General features: G+C 36.4%; 1 protein-coding gene across 1 annotated transcript in view; it reads left to right on the forward strand.

Annotated features, from left to right (window-relative positions):
- VIT (vitrin) overlaps positions 1–19021 on the forward strand; it is a 131320-nt gene that overhangs the window by 41965 nt on the left and 70334 nt on the right. The window contains exons 3-4 of the mRNA XM_051976143.1: positions 5889–6045; positions 16097–16230. Of these exons, the coding sequence (XP_051832103.1) occupies positions 5889–6045; positions 16097–16230 (291 nt within the window). The remainder of the gene's footprint in view (positions 1–5888; positions 6046–16096; positions 16231–19021) is intronic.

Here is a 19021-nt window from a genome sequence, read left to right on the forward strand (position 1 = left end):
TTTGGACCTTGAGTGGTTCAGAGTGAATATAAATAGCAATTATTTTTATTTGGGCCAGAAACTCTGGCTGAAGAGGGAAGATGTCTCTTAGATTGATTTTTTTTTTAATTAGGTAATAGGACATTCTTTGCTTCATTTCTTACCTAACCTTAATACTAATTGGGTATTTCCTCAATCAAACTGACCCCTGTTAAAGACCTTAGCTTAAAAAGTCCAAGGTCTCCCGCTGCATCCAGAGCCATCTCCAGCGGTCCTGATCTAGAGGAGAAAGTGAGGCAGGTGACCTTGCACAGTCCCCTCTTCAACTCACTTGCATATCAAGGCATCACCTCCCTGATATCATGATCCTCTTCCAGAACAAAGGACAAATGACAACAGGATAAAGTTGTTGCATTCAAAGTCTTATATAATCTGACTTAAACCCACTTTTTCAGCCTTATCTCACACTATTACATGAATTCTGTGTTCCAATCAGACTGGTCACCTCACTGTCTCCTAAATGAATCTTGAGTTTTCCAATCTCCATGTCTTTACTCACACTGTATTCTCCAATCAGAATGCTTGCGCACTTTCTTTGTCTAAATTCTATTCATCCTTCAAGACCAAGTTTATGTTCCCCCCACCTATTCACTGTGGCATAACATTCTAGATCCAATGAGCTCTCCCTCTTTATGAAATATGTTTAATACCTGTGCCATGTGTTTTACTTAATTTTTTACTTATGAATATTTTATGTTCCCAACCAGATTTTAACTTCCTTGTGAGTGAGGAGCATGTCAACTTCTTTGTATGTTCACAGTGAACATCCACCAATCTAAACGTATCTCCAAATGGTCCTTACTATGAACTCCCAAGCCAAGAGCATCTTATCATACTCCAAATATACCACTGCTTGAGGCTTACTCAAAGTTTCATCTTCATACTTAGTTTCCTTTTCTTCCTTCACTTTCCATCACCTCTGCAAAGGGGGACAGCAACTTTCAAAGAATGACATTGCCACCCAGGGATGGTAGTTATGGGAAGGGAGGAAATGTTAATGAGGAACACAAATAGGACAGCCCTTGTGGACAGTATACAGTTTGTAGCTCAGGCAAGCGATGGGAAATACACTCAGATCCATGCCTCACTTAAAGCCTTTCAAGGTCTGAACTTATACAAACATTTTAGACAAAAAGCTGATGTAGCACTAAGATAAAGTTGCTCTGTCACCCATGATGTGCACCCACAAAATGGAGATATTCTCTAATTGTTCAATAAGATATAAGGAATAAAGAGCAGAGTCAAAAAACAGCTTTGTTACAAATTTAAAGCTGCCTGTGGTTGGGAGAGAATTCTCCATCTGTCATTTAGTTAAGTCTTAGCATCTGTGCATTCTGGGGGCTGAGACCAAACCAGTCAAACCAGGTTTCACCAGCTCACACTATATAACCATTAAAGTTACATTTCTTACATCTTCCTATCCCTTCTCTAGCATACACTGATCTTCTTATCTCTGCATTCTTGTAACATTTATGGTCTGCTGCTGAGGTGAAATTATTGTCCCCATTTTATAGATGAGGAAATTCAGGACAAGATTAAGTGATTTACCCAGGATCACACAGGTAGAGAGCATCTGAAACTAAGGTTTTTCTGACTCCAGGTGTAATGATCTATCCACTGCATAGCTAGCTACCTGTAAGGGACTGATAGAGAGACTACACCAAGTTTCAAGAGGAGGACACAAAAACTTGATTCTAAGTTTCCTTGCTGGGATTAGTTGTTTCTGAATCTATTTATTCTACTTCACAATAGGTTTGGTGGAGCCAGAAGCAATCAGAAGTCTCTGACAGCAAGCAGGTAGTGAGATCAAGACTGGGAAAGCATCACTCTTAGCAGATACCAATTTTCAATGAATATTACATTCCATTTCTCAGACTCAACTTCAGAGTTTCTGTGCTTGTACTCATAATTTGCCCTACAGAAAGTCTGAGTTGACATTCTATGGGAATTGTATTGATACACATGCCTGCTCAAGGGAGAGATTTGTTGCCCAGAACTCCTGGGTCTAAATGTATCCTATTCCTGAGAGCACTCATGGGATTTAGAAAGGTGGCAGGTTCATAGCTACTCAGTAGGTAGTTATATTATTTTAATATACTTTATGTTCTCTAGTTATGAAGTGTTGTTTATATGCTTACTGAGTCTAATCTGAATAAATGCTGCATGCAATATCTAAACCAGTTTGTTTCACTTTGGGTAAAGTTGACATCATTATGCTAAGATAATATGACTAAAGTTCATTGAAATATAGTGGAGTCACATCTTTCTTGGGGATTTGGATCTAAATTGAGCATAGTAAAAATTGCCTCCTTTCTACATCAGAACTTCATGGTGAACAGCCAGGAGCATATTGAAACAATGAATGTTAGGGAAGTTTGCAGGCAAGAGCCATCATTTCAAAACAAGTTTTGGCTCTAAAGACTAAGTCAGCATGCATTTATTGAGTGCCAGGCATTATGCACATACAACGAAAGATAAAAACAATTGCTCTAAGTCATGACGTAGGACTGGGAATAAGTTGCTGCCAGACAAACTACCATTCCTTTCCCCAGCATCAAAGCCCTTTCTTACCCTTATTCTAGATGAGAGTGAGAGGGGAAGATAGGTATCAGTATTACCTAGTGGGGAGGGGATGCTCAGCTTTCAGAGGTGGAAGATTCGCAGCTCCCCTCTCACACTCACCCCAAGGTATATATGGTCATTAAGTAGAATAGCAAATGTAATCTCCTACAAGTCTCCTTTCTCTCTCCTTTCTCTTCTCTTCTCTGATTCTCTCTTTCTCTCTGTGTATCTCTTTCTCCATCTCTCTATTTATAGGTCTCTCTCTGTATGTCTCTCTCTCCCTCTCCTTCTCTTTGTGTGTCTGCCTGTCTCTGTGTGTGTGTCTCTATCTCTCCTCTCTTTCTTCTGTCTCTGTCACTATATCTGTGTGTGTCTCTGTCTCTCTCTGTCTCTCTTTCTGTCTCTCTCTCTCTCTCTTTCTCTCTCTCTCTCTCTCTCTCTCTCTCTCTCTCTCTCTCTCTCTCTCTCTCTCTCTCTCTCTCTCTCTCTCTCTCTCTCTCTCTTGCCTCCATCTTTATATTTCCATGTCTGTCTCTGTCTCTTTTTTCTCTTTCTCTTGTCTCTCTCTGTCTCTCTTTCTGTCTCTCTCTCTCTCTCTCTCTCTGTCTCTCTCTCTCTCTCTGTCTCTCTCTCTCTCTCTCTCTTCTCTCTCTCTCTCTCTCTCTTCCCTCCATCTTTATATTTCCATGTCTGTCTCTTTGTCTTTCTGTCTCTGTCTCTCTGTCTGTCTCTCTCTCTCTCTCTCTCTCTCTCTCTCTTCTCTCTCTCTCTTCTTCTCTCTCTCTCTCTCTTCCCTCCATCTTTATATTTCCATGTCTGTCTCTTTGTCTTTCTGTCTCTGTCTCTCTGTCTGTCTGTCTCTCTCTCTCGCTCTCTCTTTCTCTCTCTCTTCTCTCTCTCTCTCTTTTTTTCTCTCTCTCTTCCCTCCATCTTTATATTTCCATGTCTGTCTCTTTGTCTTTCTGTCTCTCTTTTTTCTCTTTCTCTTGTCTCTGTCTCCCTCTCTCTCTATCTCTATTTCCATGTCTGTCTGTATATCATAGTTGAATTCAATGTGCAAATGTGACTCTACTGTACAACAAATTCAAAATGAGACAGGGTTAGCCAATGGGTTGGGAGATTATCCACAAGCCCACACACCTTTTAATAAGAGCCACAGCCCCATAAAGGCTGAAATAAGGATTGAAGGTCACTGTCTCTCTGGTAACCATAGAGAACAAACAAAACATTCATCAAAGCTTCTACATTTGCCGGATTCAGGTGGGGCTCCTTAGTGAATGGCTCTCAGTGCCACCTGGTGGTTTAAACTTTAAGTGTTAGGTTATTGTGAGCTACTGTTGACCTCAACCACTCCCATGAGACAGAGGGTGCTCTACTTTTGCCATTGAACTTGACAATCTGGGTGCTTTGGGAAAGACCTGGGGGATGTTGTTTGATCTTTTTTTCAAACTCAGTTTTGATTAAATTGTCCTATCAGAGACCCTTTTGTGACTCTTTGTAGCTCCACCTTTGTGAGAACTTGCTCTACTAATGCAAGTAACCACTCACCCTAAAGGGATTCTTAACCATTTTGTGTGTGTGTGTGTTATGGAACATTCTGGCAGTCTTGCTGATGCTATGGGACCCTCAGAACAATGTTTTTAAATGAAGAAAAAATGCTTAATATTACCAAGAAAGCTAAATTTAAATAGTTATCAAAATATTTAAAATTCCAAGTTCTTAGACCCACCACCCCTGAAATTTATCCACAGACCACTTGGGTCCATGGATACCAACTTAAGATCTCCTGCCTTAGGGAAACACCTTAGCCTTGATTAAATAACTTCCTTATTGTCACATAGTTAACAAATGGCAGAAACAGAATTTGAATCTAAACTTCAAGTCCAGTGGGCAGCTAGTGATGCAGAGGATAGAATGCTGGGCCTGGAATCAAGAAGACTCATCTTCCTGAGTTCAAATCTGGTCTCAGACACTTCCTTCGGTGTCCTGGGCAAGTCACTTAACCCTGTTTGCTTCAGTTTCCTCCTCTATAAAATGAGCTAGAGATGGAAATGGTAAATCAATCCAATATCTTTGCAAAGCAAATCCCAAATGGGTCACAAAGAGTTGGAAATGACTGAAAAAAATGATCGAAAAGTACAATGCTTGTCCGTTATGGCTCACTTATTTCATTCTTCCACTTGTTTCTCTAAAACCTTTGTGATTTTTCAGCCTTATGTTTCCTGAGCATAGGCCAAGAGAGTCTGAATAGAAGGCTTTGCTTCTAACAGTATTTCAAAGGATGGTTTTGATTCTTTGAAGTTCTTCATGGTCTTGGACCTGGTACACTAGAGCAGACTGGCAAGGAGCTCTTTGTGCAAATGGAAGAATCATGGGAGCTAGATGAATAACCTCTAGAATTGTCTATTTAGTGACTTAAGGGATGAAAGAATTATCTGTGGGTAAATGGAGATGTGAGTATGGGTTTAAACAAAATTGGGACAGGACTAGTGGGTTTATTGTATTTTGACTTATGTCTTACAGTTTTCTCTCCTTTAAGTCCATGAAATATCCAAATTAATAACAGACTTTTATGAAAAAACTTTCACATTTGCAAAGTATGTTTATTTTCTTACTTGAATTTCACAACTACTCTCTGAAGCAAATATTACAAGTATTATTGTCCCCATTTTATAGAAGGGGAAACTAAGGTACTGAGAAGTTAATTGGCTTCCCTATCCACTACAACTTATGTAATAGTATAATCCTGATTTAAGACACCAAAGGCAGGTCCTGAATTTTTTTTTAAAAAGTAATAGATGACAGGCTAAAGAGATCTTTCTTTAAAATATTTTTAATATCTTATAGGTTTTACAAATCTCCATTTCCCAATGTATTCCTCCCCTACCCAGAAATTGATTCCTTTAACAAATAAAAAAGAAAGAGGGAGAAAAAGCAATTCAGCAAAATTAATCAACATATCAAGGCTGATTGTCCTATAGCATTATGTATCCAAGGTCATTCCTCATTCCCTCCTCCCAAAGAAGTGAGAAAGATGAATTCACTTATCTCTTCTTTTAGAGGTCACCTAGAACCATCTTTTGGTTTGGTCACTGAAAGCTGATGGTTTTCAGAAATATTCTAATTTTATGTTTGTTTTTATTTGGTGACTGAATGGGGCCAGGGGCAAGAATAGCTCTGCTTTGGGAGATTAAGTGAATAAACAGTCATAACCTCTTGTTGCTCACACTGCATGTGGTTTCACCTGCATCACAGGGTTTAATTTTGTCATCATTTTGCGTTTGCAGCTGTGCCTCAGATCAACTGTGATGTCAAGGCTGGGAAGATAATTAATCCTGAGTTTATTGCGAAATGTCCAGCTGGATGTCAAGACCCCAAATACCATGTTTATGGCACTGACATTTACGCATCATATTCCAGTGTCTGTGGCGCTGCTGTTCACAGGTGGGGAGCTTTGAGCTATTTCAGGACCCAATGATCAAGGCGTGGGCTTAGAGAGACTGCACAGTCAGATGGGATTACCTACTAGGGAAAAGGAATGAGTTGTTATGGTTCTCTTTTCATAGCACTGGTTGAAAAGGAGGATTGACAGAGTCTTCATTTAAAGTCACCTTTTAAAAAAAGCTCTTCCTTGGTGGAAGATAAATCAACATTTCAGTGGTTTCTATTTAAATCTAAGACAAAAAAAAAATAGAATCTGATAAGACTAAACATGGCAAAAAATTTTATCAATTTACTCATTACAGGAAGATGGGAGGAGAGAAAAACTAAGGCCCTTAAATGACAGTCAGAATCCAAAAAAATCTTGACCAGTATACTATAGGACCATGCTTAATGATATAAAATTTAATAGGAATAACAGTAAAGCCTTACACTTGGATTTTTTTTTTTAAATCAGCATTGCACAAGTGAGAACAACATTTTCTCTGTAATTTATGTTCTTAGAGATTGCTAGAATATTTAGTAGTAAAGTAGCTAGGTTCATATAGTTCAGAGGTTTGACTTGAACCTAATGCTTCCTAGCTCCAAGGTCAGTTCTCCTTCCTCTCCCCACTTCTCACTGTTTTTCCAGGATCCAAGATTTTAGAGATAGCTAGGACATTTATAGAGAAAAATAGATAGAATAAAATAAAGAGAAATTTCAAGACTTTAGAAATCATTGAGCCCAACCCTCATTTCAACAGTAAGGAAACTGAGTCCAAGAGAAGTTAAGTACTATTTGCTCAAAGTTGTACAACTATTAAATGGCAGAACCATTTTTTTGAATCCAGGTCCTCTGATTCCAAATCCAGTTCCCTATGGTCTTGGTTATTCTACCAAAAATGTACTTGCCAAAGTTGGTCCTCAAATCATGGTTTAAGACCTAGGAGTTTTGAGACTGCTTGCTATAGCAACCTTATCTAAAGTCCTCCTTACTCAGCATCAGTTTTAAATAAGATTTTCAGAATGTTCTTGAATAATACTATGCCAATGGAGAGAGAAAAAAGCTGGCACTGGTAGGAACCATCCTGACTTTTTATGTCACTGCAGACCAAAGCCACATCAGTAATTAACAAACAACAAGTAACTCTCATTTTTTACATTTCTGAGGCTTACATAATGATATTTAATAGTAGCACGAAAAGTGCAGAGAACAAGATCGCACTGTGTTTACTGCTGAATTCAATAAAACCAAGTCTGAAAACATTTTGGAAGGCTCTCCTCTAGCAAGGTGTCTCCTGTGCAATTGTGAAAATAATGAAAGATTTTTGAATGATGGAAAAACAGAGGTAACTTTGCTTAGCAACCTGCTGCTCATTAACGTCAAAGTAAGCATAAAACAGGAAACTGCATGCTTGCCAGGGTTATTTGCCACTGCCAAGAAGAATGTCCTTTGAAGAAACCATTTGAAATAGGAATTATCACTAGAATTAGTGGATTTAACCATTATGTGTCTTTAAGTTATTTCCTGGAGTTGAACTGTGGGTTCTTTTGATTGATACTTTGTTTTCTGTATTCAGAAATTCTACACAGTTTTCTTATATTGTTTCTTGCATTCTGGTATTAAGGTTTTTCAATTTGTTATGTTCTTCTGGGAAACCTATAATTCTTAAATTGTCTTTGGACCTCCTGTCTTCAAAATCAATGGCTTTTTCTTGTATAGAGGTAATACATTCTTTTACTATTATTACCTTTTGCTTCTCTTTTTCCCAATTGTCCTTCACTTTGGTATTTTTTTATTCCACGTTAGTTATCCTCTCTTTAGCTTCTTTAGAGAAATTCACCATTGGAAAGTTTTTTTTAATTTTCTCATTATTTCTTCTGTGAAAGCTATAATTTTCCCTTTCAAGCTTTTTCTCTTATTATTTTCATGTCTCCTTTGAACTATTTTGGACTATCTTCTTGTTATTCCATGTTCTCTTGAGATTCCAGGAAGATCTGTGTTTCTTAAGATAATGCTTCAACTGCTTTTGTCTTATAACATTTAAGAGACCTTTTTAATTTCTTTGAGTATTTAGCATTCCTTCTTCCTTTGAATTTTAATATCTTTTTTATTGATTTATCTCTTCATGCTCTAGGTTTTCAGTTAAATTCTCTTTTGAAATGTTGGTGTTTCAATGTTTTCACTTTATATTTCTTTGCTAGTATGTACATGTCTGTTCTTCTATCTGCTTTTGCTTCCTCTTCACAATGTAGAATTTAGTTTTATTGGACCTGATATCTTCCCTAAGTCACTTTTGAGTGGGTTTCCTTCAAATCCACTGCATGTAGCTGATCCCCTAGTAGTTACTTTATTCTTTCATTCTCTGGTTAGGCTAAATTAGCTTCTGCTTCTTTTACATGATTATGTTATCAAGACTGGTGTTCTGGACAAAATATTTATAGCCTTGGGAATTCCTAACCCAGCAATAGACAGACAGCAGCCCAATTCTTTACTCTTTATACACACATAGTGTACTGGGCAAAAATCAACATCTACTGCTTGCTACATTGGGATGGGGAACGGAAAGGGGTTTCAAAATTATGCCTTAAGAGTTTTGGCAACAAGAGGAGACTTTCTGAGAAGGTGCCAGCCAGGTCCATGGATCAGTTTGTGCATCCCTGCCAGAACATGAAGGCTGGTGGGGAAGGGAAGCTGAGTAAGAATAAGAATAACAACAATAATAAATAGCTTTAACATTTACATAGTACCTACTCTATGCCAAGGACTTGCTAAGCATTTTACAAATATTAACTCATTTGATTCTTACAAAAACCCAGGAGGTAAGTGCTATTACAACCCTCATTTTAGAATTGAGAAAACTGAGGACAAGAAGATTTAAAGTGAGTGGTTTGACTAGGGTCATATAGTTAGTAAGTGTCCAAATGAATTTGAACACCTGTCTTCATGACTCCAGACCCAGCAATATATCCACTATATATTAAAGATCAGTGTTTTCCAGTGTTCATTGATAAGACTTTTGCTTTGTCAGGTTCCTTCTTTCTTGTTCTGTGAATTCAACTATAAGTGCTTTATATTTTATACATCACTTGTTTTTTGACATTTAGTAGGGAATAGAGAAAATGTCTATTCTTTGTGGGTCATATGACTTGGAATTCCCCAGATAGGTATAAATGTCATTGTGCTAAATTAATCAAGTTACCATGATGTTGCAAGACTTTATAAATAAGAACCATTATCACACAAATGAATTCAGCCTTCTAGCCACATTGGAAAAACCAAGTGGATGAAGAGCAACTGCACTTCAAATTATCAGATCCATAAGTAGGGTTGGCATACTAGGACTTTATCCATGATACCATATATAAAGGACATTAACAATACTTGTCATCTGTGAACAACATAGAAACATAAAAGTTTATGTTAGCTTAATTAGCTAAAATAAGGAACCACAAAATGGCAGGCAGTGAATTCCTTCCTAATTCCCTTTTTTCTTATCTTCCTCCTCAGCTGAGAGGACTCTTCATGCTGTTTGTTGCCAATATAATTTATGGTCCTTGCCTCTATTGCAAATTTCTAGAAACAAGGTTCCTGTTTTTGATATTAATATCCCTTTTGTGATGCTGAATGACCATAATGGCAATAAGTCATAGAATATCACAATGTCTGAAAAAGTAGAGTTGAAGGTCATCAAAAGGGCAATGAAGAGGAGTATAGTAGATGTCTATAGGCCACAGAATATCATCAATGAAAACTTGTGCAAAAACATGGCACAAAGGAAGTCATCAAAGAGATATATGTCTGGAAAAGAAGGGTGGCCAATCCAATGATATGGATGAGGAATAAACAGTGGACAGTTTTCACATACTCCATTGATCAATAGTAATTGTCAATATATAATGTCTAGAGATCTAGAGAAGGGATTTCTATCATGTTGGGTAAAGCTCTTATGATTGAAGGACATAGACAGAACTAAAGTTCAGTGGAAAGAGTGATGGATTTGGAGTCTAATGATCTAAATTCAAACCTTGATTTTATTCCTTGCTACCTGTTTGATTTTGAACAAGTTACTTAACATCTCTAGGTCTCAGGTTCTTCATATGTAATATGAAGGACATAGACTAGATGAACAATAAAGTCCTTTTAATTTGAAATCTATGGTTTCATATTAAATGTTGCAAAGAAGATGTGAGTTGTTATCTGCACTGAAGAAGGGAGTGCCCATCACAGTGAGATTATAGATCCATGGAAGTATAATGCTAAGGGGCTCCAAACTGCTGTAATTAATATAATTACAAAGGGCTCAAATAGTCCCAATGAAGTTGAGGAAAATGTTAAACTGTGAGGAAGAAAATAAATGTTTATATAGCACCTACTACACTACGTACTGTGCTAAGCTCTTTTATAAATATTATCTCATTTGATAATATGTGTGAATAAGAACTTTATTTGATATTTTTAACTATGCTTTTATAATTGGGTAAAGACAGATATACCTAAATAAGACAAAGACATCTAAATAAAAGAAGGAGAGTCCTATAGCAAGCAGAGATTAGCCAGTCCGGCAGAGATGCCTTGTCCTTTGAAGAGCCAATTTGCTTATCACTAATTCCACAACCCATGATAAACTCTTTTTATTTCAAGAAAAATTCTCTTTATCCCTATGCTGTCCAGTGTTTTTTAGTAAGAATGGCTGCTGTATCTTCTCAAAAGCTTTTTATCCATCTATTGAGATTATCATATGATTTCTGTTGGTTTTGTTACTGATGTGGTTAATTATGGCAATAGTTTTTCTGATGCTGAACTAGCCTGCATTCCTGGTAAAAATCCTACTTGGTCACAGTATACATGGATAAAGAACCTGCTGATAAATTGCTGTAATCTCTTTGCTAATATTTCAATGAAAATTTTTGCATCAATAGGGATGATTAGTCAATAATTTTCTTTCTCTGTTCTGGCTCTTCCTGGTTTAGGTATATAGAAGGAATTTGACAGAACTCCTTCTTTGCCTGTTTTTCCAAATAATTTACATAATATTGGAATTAATTTTTCTCTAAATTTTGGTAGAATTCACTTATAAATCCATCAGGCCCTCAAGATTTTTTCTTAGGGAATTCATTGATGGCTTGTTCAATTTCTTTGTCTACAATGGGACTACTTAAGTAATTTCCTCTTCTGTTCATTCTGTTAATTTCTATTTTTGTAAATATTCGTCCATTTCAATTAGATTGTCAGATTTGCTGCCAGACAGTTGGTCAAAATAGCTTCTAATTTTTGCTTTAATTTCTTTTTTATTGGTGAAAAGTCCACCTTTTTTTTTTTTTTTTTTTGCTGAGGCAATTGGGGTTAAGTGACTTGTCCAAGGTCACACAGCTAGTACGTGTTAAGTGTCTGAGGACAAATTTGAATTCAGGTCCTCCTGACTTCAGAGCTGGTACTCTATCCACTGCATCACCTAACTGCCCCAATCCTTTTCATTTTTATGTTGGTAATTTGTTTGGTTTTTTTTTTCCTTTTTCAAATCAAATTCACCAAAATTTTATCTGTTTTGTTGGTATTTTTTCATAAAACCAACTCTTAGTTTTATTAATTAGTTCAATAATCTTCTAGTTTCGATTTTATTAATCTCTTTTGAGTTTAGAATTTCTAATTTGGTATTTATTTGGGAGTTTTTAATTTGTTCTTTTTCTAGCTTTTTTTAGTTGCATGGCCATGTCATTGATCTTCTCTTTCTCCATTTTATTCATGAAACAATTTAGAGATAGAAAATTTCCCCTATAACTGCTTTGACTGCATCCCACAAATTCTGATATGTTGTCTCATTATTGCCATTCTCTTGGATGAAATTACGGATTGTTTCTGTGATTTGTTATTTGATCCATTCATTCTTTAGAATTAGATTATTTAATTTCTAATTGCTTTTTTGGTCTTTCTCTGGCCCTATATTGAATACAATTTTTATTGCATCATCCCATAGTACAGTCAAGACAACTATGTGGCTCAATGAATAGAAGTCTAGGCTTAATGTTAGATTCATCTTCTTGAGTTCAAATCTGGCCTCAGACTTTTAGCCAGGGCAAGTCACTTAACCCTATTTTTGCCTTAGGTTCCTCAACTGTAAAATGAGGCAGAAAAGGAAATGACAAACTACTACAGTATCTTTTCCAAGAAAACTCCAAATTAGGTCATGAAGACTCAGACACAACTAAATAACAATCAACAATGAACATCATGAAGGTTTCATAAAAGGAGAAAGAACTTCCAGAGTCAGGAATCATAATATATTGCCACGAATGTTTTCTACACTTAAGCCTCACTACCACTGTAATTTAAGTCTGAGTCCATTCTCTCCGAGAATCTTAAGCAAACCAAAGAAGAGTATTACCCATGCACCTCCCACTCCCATTTGGGGAGGAGGGTATCTTTGTAATTACCATTCTTACCCTTCTCTTAATAAATACATTTACTGGAAGCAGTTTTAGGTCATTCACTTTCTGTGAAAAGTACACCATTGGAAGTTCTAGGAGGAAACTCTAGCTATCAGGGGTTACCCCTAGAATTCTGAGAAAAAGTAAGCATCTAGTTTATGTACATACCTTGCAAATGCAAGTGAAAATTAAGGGAATGAGCTTAAAAGGCAATATTACAACTATACCAAAGTATATTTATATAGCACATTAAACATTTTAAAACACTTTTGCATCCATTGTCTTTTTTTCTTCTTCTCAACTTTACTAGATGGGTAGGACAGGTAGTATTCTCATCATTGGATATATGAGGAAATTGAGACAGAGTCCTATAAAGTGATATAGCTGGTCAGAATGCAGAATTCTAAAATTCAGGTTTCCTGAATCCTAGTTCAAAGCTCTCTGCATTGTATCCATCCCTTCAAAAATGGGCTACCACAGGAGCTGGAAATTCTCATATTCTAATGAGAGCATGAAGTAAACTGTAGAAGGCAAGGCTCCTTCTTTAAAGAGGAGTTGTCAGAGTTAAGTAGGACTAAAGAGGGAAGGCCTCCTTTTAGAAATGAAATTTTAGTCCAGTTACAGAAGGTTACAGATTCACAAAACATTAAGAATTAAGAGAGATCATCTAGTCCATCTAAGCACTGATGCAATTTTGAAAAGTGAAATCCAAAAGGGGGAAGTGGCTTGATAAAAATCTATGGCTATTAAGAGACTGAGCTGGAACTCAATCTCAGCTTTTCCAAAGCCAATTCTATTGCTCCTTCCACTATCAATGGACAATCCAGATGAGAAAACAACTTCAGTATAGGAACGATATAGAAGATATCTTTTCATAGCTTAGGCATAATCTGGCTAAAGAAGAGCAGGTATAATGGAAAGAAATAGGATGGGGGAAAAGAGAGAGAGAGAGAGAGAAATGAGAGAAATGAGAGAGAGAGAGAGAGAGAGATTGAGATTCGGGGAGGGGTGTAGAGACATAGAGAGACAGAGACAGAGAAAGGCAGAGAGAGACAGAGAGAGGAGAGGGAAGGGAGAGAGGGGAAAGGAGGGAAGAGAAGAGAAGAGGAAAAACTGAGAGAGGAAGGGAGGAAAAGAGAGAGAAGGAGGGAGAAAGGAGAGAGAGAGAGGTAGAAAGCAGATGGTCTTTGAGTACCAGGAAAAGAAGTTTAGGTGAGAAACCATTAGCTATACAAAGCTATTTTAGGTTGATAAATCCCCCAGGAAATGATATGGTGAAAAATTAGTTAGAAAGAAATATTGATGTCCATTAAAAAGGCTTAGGTTAAAACAGCCTGGAACCTCTTGTTCCTGACAGTTTTCTTTTTCAACCAGAATATTCAGACTGTTTTTAGAGAGGATAAAGATGTCAAAAGAATTTATTCCTTGATGTAAAACTCATAAGAGAAGAAGCTTTTTTTTATCATGACTAGTTCTGTCACAGACAGAGCTAGATGAGAGAAGATGTGGAGAGATTTGAAAGAGGATACTATTGTTTAGAAGAGGCTAATATTTTAGATGAAGGGATTTCATCACAATAAAATGTTAGAGCCACATTCCATCTCTGATGATTTATCAGGCTTCCGTGACTGAATATTCCCTTGAATCGATTTCAGAACAAGAGGTTATTGGACATATTTAAGAGAAGATAATTTTTCTTTGGCTCAGTCTCTTCCCAAAATTAATCCCTGTATTTATAGTGGTATCAAAGTAAAGAGAGATTGCTCAGGGATCGATGCAGTGAAGAGTCCTTGCCAAGAGACAGAAGCAGCCACATTAGCTTCTGGCCAGATCACCTACCACCAGAGCAGTATCTAATCAGAAACTAAAAATGAAGCCTGAGACTTAGTGGCTTCTGAACTTATCAGCCAGCCCGTAAGGTTCTGCTAGTGATCCCTAATTTGTGTGCTAGGAACCCTTTGGGATATCTACAAAGTTCTTTCAAGAAGTGAATCTCATGAAATGATTTGATTTAAGCAAACAATTCTTCCTTCTGCAGACAGAATAAATACTTTCTCAACAGGTGTAGATGTGTTATTTTTCTCCAAAAATATATTCAAAGCTATTGTGAGTAATAAAATAACATATTCACTTAAAAGCCTTCCTGAATTCAAACACATTTTATGCTATTATATATTTTTTCAGCTAATGGATGTTAATAATACAATCACCATTATGTGAGAAATTTGATTTTTTTTACATTAAAAGGGGTTTTCATATTTGAAAAGATACATTTACAGGAATATATTTAGAGACTGTCTAGTTCAATTCCTTAATTTTATTGAGGAGGGAAACTGAGGCCCAGAAAGATGAAGTGACAAAACCATATAGGTATCTATATACCTATGTATAGATACCTATATACCTATATACCTATATATAGATACCTTTATACCCAGATCTTCTAAGTACAAATTCAGCACTCTTTTCATGGTAACACTAAGCAATAAGATCCATTTAGTTACAATATTCCTGTAAAACAATCAACCAACGAGCATTTGGTGGTCATCCATCTATTATACTGCTCCCATTGTTGTAAGTGCATTAGAGTATGATAAAATCATTAAATGTTGTCCTTGCCTTCAAAGAGCTAACAGTCTAGTTGGATATATGAGTCAGTTGAGTCAGCATAATATAGAACATAATTAATTGCTAAATGGCATGTCACAGATTTTCAAAGATTTCAAAAAGAAAACATGAGGGATCAATGTGGGCTTTAGTATGAGTGAAAGCTTTTGGAGATTGTGGTAATGGAACTAAACCACAAAGCAAAGTCAGGATTTACCAGGATGCAGGAGATTCCAGCCTGGGGCAACAATAGAAGTAATGGTTTAGAGTCAGAAGTCTTGGGCTTGTGTCCTGACTTTACCACTAATTACCTACATGACATGATTTTGGGCAAGTTACCCAACTTCTCTCACACTCAGTTTTTTCATCTATAAAATGGAAGGGTTAAAGTCGGTGACTTCAGTGGTCCTTGCCAACTCTAATAATCTATGACAGTAAATATTTAGGGTTGACAGCAGAGATCAGATCACAATGTTTCAATTCTCTGAGAAGATGTCAATTTGCATTGGTAGTGGGAGTTTCCTTCCTTAATAGTATTCCCTTTACCAATGAAATCACAGATCTCATCTCTATCCTTTCAAAACTACATTTAAATCAAAGATTCTTGTTTGGAAATTTTTCTATTACCCTCTTGAAATAGGTTCATCTTTCCTGTGTTGTTTAGAAAAATTGGGCTTGAGAAATTTCAAAAAGAGAACTTATTTAGCATTATAATTTAAAAGATAATAATAGGAATTTCCCATGAAAATAGTTTCTTTTGTAAGAAAAGGAAATTTGACGGTGGGGGGGGGGGGACATTCTTGATTGTCAGAACAATTAGTGAAAGAAATTTTAAGGAGATCAAATAGTAGCTTGTGTTTCAAAAAAGACATTTCTATCAGTTAGGCTTTTGACTTTTTTTTATTTTTAATTTCTCTATCTCCACCTGTGGGTAGAGAGGTGGAAGTCAATTTATTAATAGTTCTCTGGTTATGCAAGACAATTTGTAAGTGATGTAGGTTTTTACTTTCTTGCATCAGATGTAATTCTTTGTTCACAGTGGTGTAGTTGATAATTCAGGAGGAAAAATCCTTGTTCGAAAAGTTGCTGGACAATCTGGATACAAAGGAAGTTACTCCAATGGAATACGATCACTGTCCCTGCCCCGGTGGAGAGAATCTTTCATAATCTCAGGTACCTTCAAAATTGTTGAAATATTTCTAAAGTTGTGGTTGATGCCCCACTTTTCATTAAGGGCCTGTTTGGGAATGGGGACACTGGGAAAGGGAATTCAGTCTTCCTGAGTAGCCCTACTGATTAGGATTACAAAATGATAGATTTTATTCATCTTTTGATGGGCCTTACTTGGAAATCTGAGTAGATAGTAAATTCTGTCTTTGAATATATAATAGGAATCTATGGATTCCATTTAAGCCAGTCTAATATATTTTAAAAATCTAAGTTTTGGAATTGACATCTCAATGTCTCAGATCTAAGATCTGTTACCCTTTAGATGTTTGATAAGTAAATAGAAAACAGATTGGGAAATCTGCTCTTGGCAAAGAGATTGACTTAACATTAAAAATTTCACTTTTTTCTTTTATCATTATGTTCATCTCACACTTTTGCTGCCATTATTAAATTGGCATTCAACAAGCACATCTGGCATTCTGTTCTGTCCTGGGCAAATGGCCTATTCGAACTCATAGATCAAGAACTAGAAGGGGTTTTAAAGATCATGCTGCCTTGACTCCTTCATATTACTAAACAGAAACTCAGACAGATTAAAAAATTTGACCAAAATCATACATTTTGTAATAAGTAACCAAATTAGGATTTAAACCAGAATCCTGTGACTCTAAAGTTTAGAATTTTTTCACTCTATCAAACTACCTCTGGAAAGAAACTAAAATATAGCTTTGATTCTGGAGAACTCTCTGGAAGTCCAAGAAGGCTGAAAAGTCTTCAGGCTCCTGGAAATATTTCAGATACTCTTTAGAACTCCAGAGACAAGCCTGAGATCCTTGCAGATCATAAACTAGTGTGAAATTTTAGAGCTAGCCAGACCAGTTGTCCTCTCTACAACTCTTAAAGGAGAAAGGTAGACCACACCTGAACAAGATCAGGCCTAGAAGGGACCTTTCAAGAGAATTCCAAGCTAGAATAATCTCCTCTGCATCCATCCCCACCCCCTGGCTTCTCTGCATAATATCAGACTCGAATTAGACCAGCTTCCAATCAAAAAAAAAAAAAAAACAAGATGAAATGCTATGAAACTTCAAAGATAACCAACCCAGGGACCACATTAAAATATTAATATCATGAGATCCATAAAGTAGGACATAGGGACGTATGTCCCATTCCTAAATACCTACCACCTCTTGCCAAAACGAGAGATGTGATCAGTAAATTCTTAATCTGAAATTCCCAAACTCCAACAGTAGAATGTATGGCCCCATTCCCATGGGAACTCTTCACAATGATAATCAAAATGTTTATATACTTACTGTAAATCCCAGGGATTATTCCTCAATCTCCCTACCTTCTATTTGGTGACCTTGCAGTGAAGTTTGGGGGAAATTTCTTGGCTTTGTTTTGTGAATCTTAAATATTTGTGTCTACAAAACAAGGAGACGAGTCTCTTCTACATGGCTGGGCTCAAAGTTTGCATTGTGGCATGAAGATATAAATTGACTGGCAGCCCAAATAATCATAATCATTAGAGAGTCACATGGTCACCTCCAGCATGGTATGAACCTTTGGCTTTCTGCCAACCAGTTTAACTGGATTATGTCAAGATTCTCACTTGAAAGCTGAGATGCCTCAGTGACCTTTCTTTGAGTTTTTATTTCCAATTTTCACACTTCACTGTACTTCTCTAATTAATACATAGAGGTTGGCTTGAGAAGGAGGGGGACATGGGCATTTTTGTCAGCAGAGAATTTCCACACAATTCAAGAAAAAGATAGATATGTGATTCCCTCAAGAGTTTCTGAATATTACCCATCTGCTTCTTGATCTATGCTGCAGAAGGATGAGATTAGATTCCTTTTCCTTTTGAGTAGTACATAGAAAATAAGACGGCATATTTGCTCACCTCTCCAGTGGATATGTATGTCTACAAATGCACTTAAATGAGTAAGAAAAAAAAAAAAAAAGATTTTTAATCTATCTCAGTGCTTTTTAAACTTTTTCTATTCACAAGCTTTTTTCACCCAAAAAAATTTTTACATAACCCTGGGTACATAAGTATTTAATAGGTACGTAAATCAAACATTTGCTGATAATAAATCATAAATAAATTTATTTTAAAACAGTTCTTTAGTATTCATATAATTTTATCATTTATTAAAGAGGAAAGCAACTTTACATACTAATGGAATGGATATGCTTGCTTATGAATTAAATTTTGATGGAATATTTGATACCTTTTACTGCTGCCAAATTTTTTGCAACCTCCATATTCAAGTATATGATCTCATATAGGGTCATGACACAGTTAAAGAAGCTTTGATCTATATCATGTGATGGGAGCCTGGAAATCTCAGGCTTCTTGCTCACCAGATTATTTTTAGGAGCTGAAATGAATTGGAGAGACTAATCACATAATTTTCTCAGAATTTCAGAATTGAAAAGAACCTCAGTGGCTCTGTAACCCAACTCATTCCAAGCTTCTTGTCTCATCTCATTCCAGTGGTATTCAAGTAGCCTGAAATAACACTAGACTTGGAGTCCTTAGATCTGAATTCAAGTCTTTGCTCTGGCACTATGTAATACTTCAGGCCTTAGGTTTTTATCTTTAAAATAAGAGAGTTGGGTTAGTTCCATCCCTAAATTTAAGGTCCTATGACCCTAAGTGTTCAGTATACTGTGATAGTTATAAGTTTTGTCAACAAATATATAAATCACTTAAGGATGATTTCTCCAGAGAAAGCCTTGAGGCAATAATATTTGTCTTTAGGGTTCCTAGGTTGCTCATTCTCCA

Source organism: Antechinus flavipes, chromosome 2 (assembly GCF_016432865.1).
Source record: "Antechinus flavipes isolate AdamAnt ecotype Samford, QLD, Australia chromosome 2, AdamAnt_v2, whole genome shotgun sequence".
Lineage (NCBI taxonomy): Eukaryota > Metazoa > Chordata > Mammalia > Dasyuromorphia > Dasyuridae > Antechinus > Antechinus flavipes.